The sequence below is a fragment of the Emys orbicularis genome, chromosome 9 (assembly GCF_028017835.1).
Source record: "Emys orbicularis isolate rEmyOrb1 chromosome 9, rEmyOrb1.hap1, whole genome shotgun sequence".
Taxonomy (NCBI): Eukaryota; Metazoa; Chordata; order Testudines; family Emydidae; genus Emys; species Emys orbicularis.
Window position 1 is genome coordinate 27731532 of NC_088691.1, and position 2588 is coordinate 27734119.

General features: G+C 45.1%; 1 protein-coding gene across 1 annotated transcript; it reads right to left on the bottom strand.

Moving 5' to 3' along the window:
• Window positions 1–620: 620 nt before the first annotated feature.
• On the bottom strand, window positions 621–1511 carry LOC135883365 (syntaxin-3-like). The gene has a single exon (XM_065410431.1). The coding sequence runs from the start codon at window positions 1509–1511 to the stop codon at window positions 621–623; it is 891 nt and encodes a 296-aa protein (XP_065266503.1).
• Between the last annotated feature and the right edge of the window lie 1077 nt (window positions 1512–2588).

Sequence of the window (2588 nt, forward strand, 5' to 3'; positions counted from 1 at the left end):
TTCCAGCCACTGGGAGAGCGATGGCACCAGGACTGGAAGCATTTTGCAATCCTAAACACTTGCTTGTTTTACAACAAAACACGACAAACACTGAGTCAACCCCATATTAAAAATCCAAGTAATAAAAACTTGACAAAGTGCAGAGATTACGGTTTTAAACCTGGGTGGAGGAGCATTATAATCAACCTGGGAAACTGAGCTGTTGTGTTTCTTTGTGTGCTTTATAATGACCGATGATACAATGCAAGTTTTAGCAGGGGCTTTTTTATGCAAAGTTGTATTTTCTTTTTAAAAAAAGGTTATATTGGATCAGAAACTCAAATATGCCTTTCTTATTAACATATATTAAATGTCTTAAGGACACTGTTGAAGATAGAACATGCCATCATCAAAGAATAGTGGAAACATGAGCTTGATTGCTAGTGTCCTATCGAAATACTCAGTAAAATCCTTCTTCGTATGAAAGACACAATAAAACCTGGCTTCAAATCCATCCAAATCATGGGAGACTCCCTTCCAATGAGTCTGCGGGGCTAATCCATGCTCACTGCCCTCAAAGAGCCCGGCTGTTCCATGTAAGGTAGCCACCCCCTTCTCTTGCAGAGTCTGTGTCCGTCTCACTACACTGTGCCAGCTACGCATGATAAGCACGTACAACAGGCACAGAGGCCCAGCACCGCTGACAGTGCTGCCGAGATCCGCGACTGGCGCTCGTACTTCAGGGCTTTCTTCACCTCCTCGTTGGACTGGGACACGTAATCAAGCGTATGCAGGACGTTGTACTCAATGTTGTTGATGACCTCGTGCTGCTCTGAAACCAGCACTTCCAAGTGCAGGAAGAGCGAGTGCAGCTCACTGATCTGGGCCTCTAGGTCCAGCAGCTGTTGGTGGCGTACTTGGGCCATGGCCAAGTGCTGCTTGGCCTTGAGCACTTCCAGGTCCTGGCCCACAATCCGAGGAGCCACAGGGCTTTCCACTAGCTGATTAATGTCCTCTTCACATAGGCTTAAGCCCGCCAGCTCGGTTTGCCTTATGATCTGCTCCTTCAACTTCTCCACGTACTCCATCTCCTTGGCATAATGGTGAGTGATGATGTCTCGGTACCGGCTGATTAGGACAGAGAGCTGGCTCTGGTGGATGCGGTATCCTGCCAGCCACTGTTTGCTGTCTCGGGCCAGTGTGTCTTGAATCCCATAGAGCTGAGGCTGGATGACTTTCGCCTGACTAGTGAAGGAGGCTTTAATGTTACTTAGCTCTTTCTTTTCTTCATAAACGCTCTCCTCCGTGGTGCAGCACAGCACCCGCTGCTGCTTCTTGTGGATGCTCTCTGATAACTCCTCCAGTTTACTCAGGCCCAGCGAGATATCTGACACTTCCTGGAATATCTTGCTCATGGGATTGGTCTCATCCTCCTTGAAAACAGGGTTATCAAATGAGAGAGTATCATCAATATCCAAAGAGTCCTCATCTTCATTAACTCGGATCCTCAATTCCTCCAGTCTGTCCTTCATCTTCAGCTCCAGCTGCTGGCAACATCTGTGGCAGAGGGACACAAAATGCACACATCAGCTTTGTAAAGAAGTCAGAGAGAGTTAGGATCTTTTGCGTCAGTGGAGCTGTTAAAATCTTCCCTCCCAGAGCTAGAGCAAATATTGACCAAGGCAATAGGCTTACCCAGAGTTTACTCTGCATCACATGGCTAACTAATACCGGCTAGGTTAGATTGCATGCCAAAAGTGGGCGGAACGCTTCATTGCTATACAGAAACTGCAGGAACCAACTTTGTTAGAACAATCACAGGGAAACATTAAGGAAAGAGAAGAGTGTATAGTCAACTAACCTGATAACAAGGTGACAGAATGCTAGTTCTGAAAAAACCACAGCGCTCTGATCAGATACAAGAAAATCCAGAATTCACATAAATGCCATCATACAAAACTCTTTTTGACTTTCAAAGTATAGGATCAAATAAGGATGTGTCTACTGGAATTGTTTGGAATCTTATTGTCTTGGAGATTATCAATCACAATCTGTTCGTCAAGAAAAAAAATCATCACTTAAAGTCTGATTCCTTCCAGTCATAAATAACTGTTTTATGCCATGGGATCATGTTTAAGAGCAGCAAGAGCGAGCAGTGGAGAAGCATACCAATCTATTGAGGGAAAGGGAGAAAGACTAGAGACTTGTTTATGAGGCCTGGTCTAAACTGGAAATTTACATGGGTGCAGCTATGTCTCTCAGAGGTGTGAAAAATCCACACCCCTGAGAGATAGCTATACTAACTAGCACTAGGCCAAGGGAAGGATTCTTCCATCAACCTAACTACAGCCTCTCTGGGAGGTGGATTACCTACACCGACGGGAGAACACCTCCTGTTGGCATAGGTAATTTCTACACTGAAGCACTACAGTGGCGCAGCTGCACCCCTGTAGGGTTTTAAATGTAGACATACCCTAAGGTTGCACTTTCCTCTATAAAGCAGTCCTCTATACTCTGGAGGACTACATTCAGTCTTGATGCAGTAAGGGTTAAGACTAGTGCAGAGAGTTAGTTAGATGCTTCTTTTGCTTTTCCACAGAGTACATTCT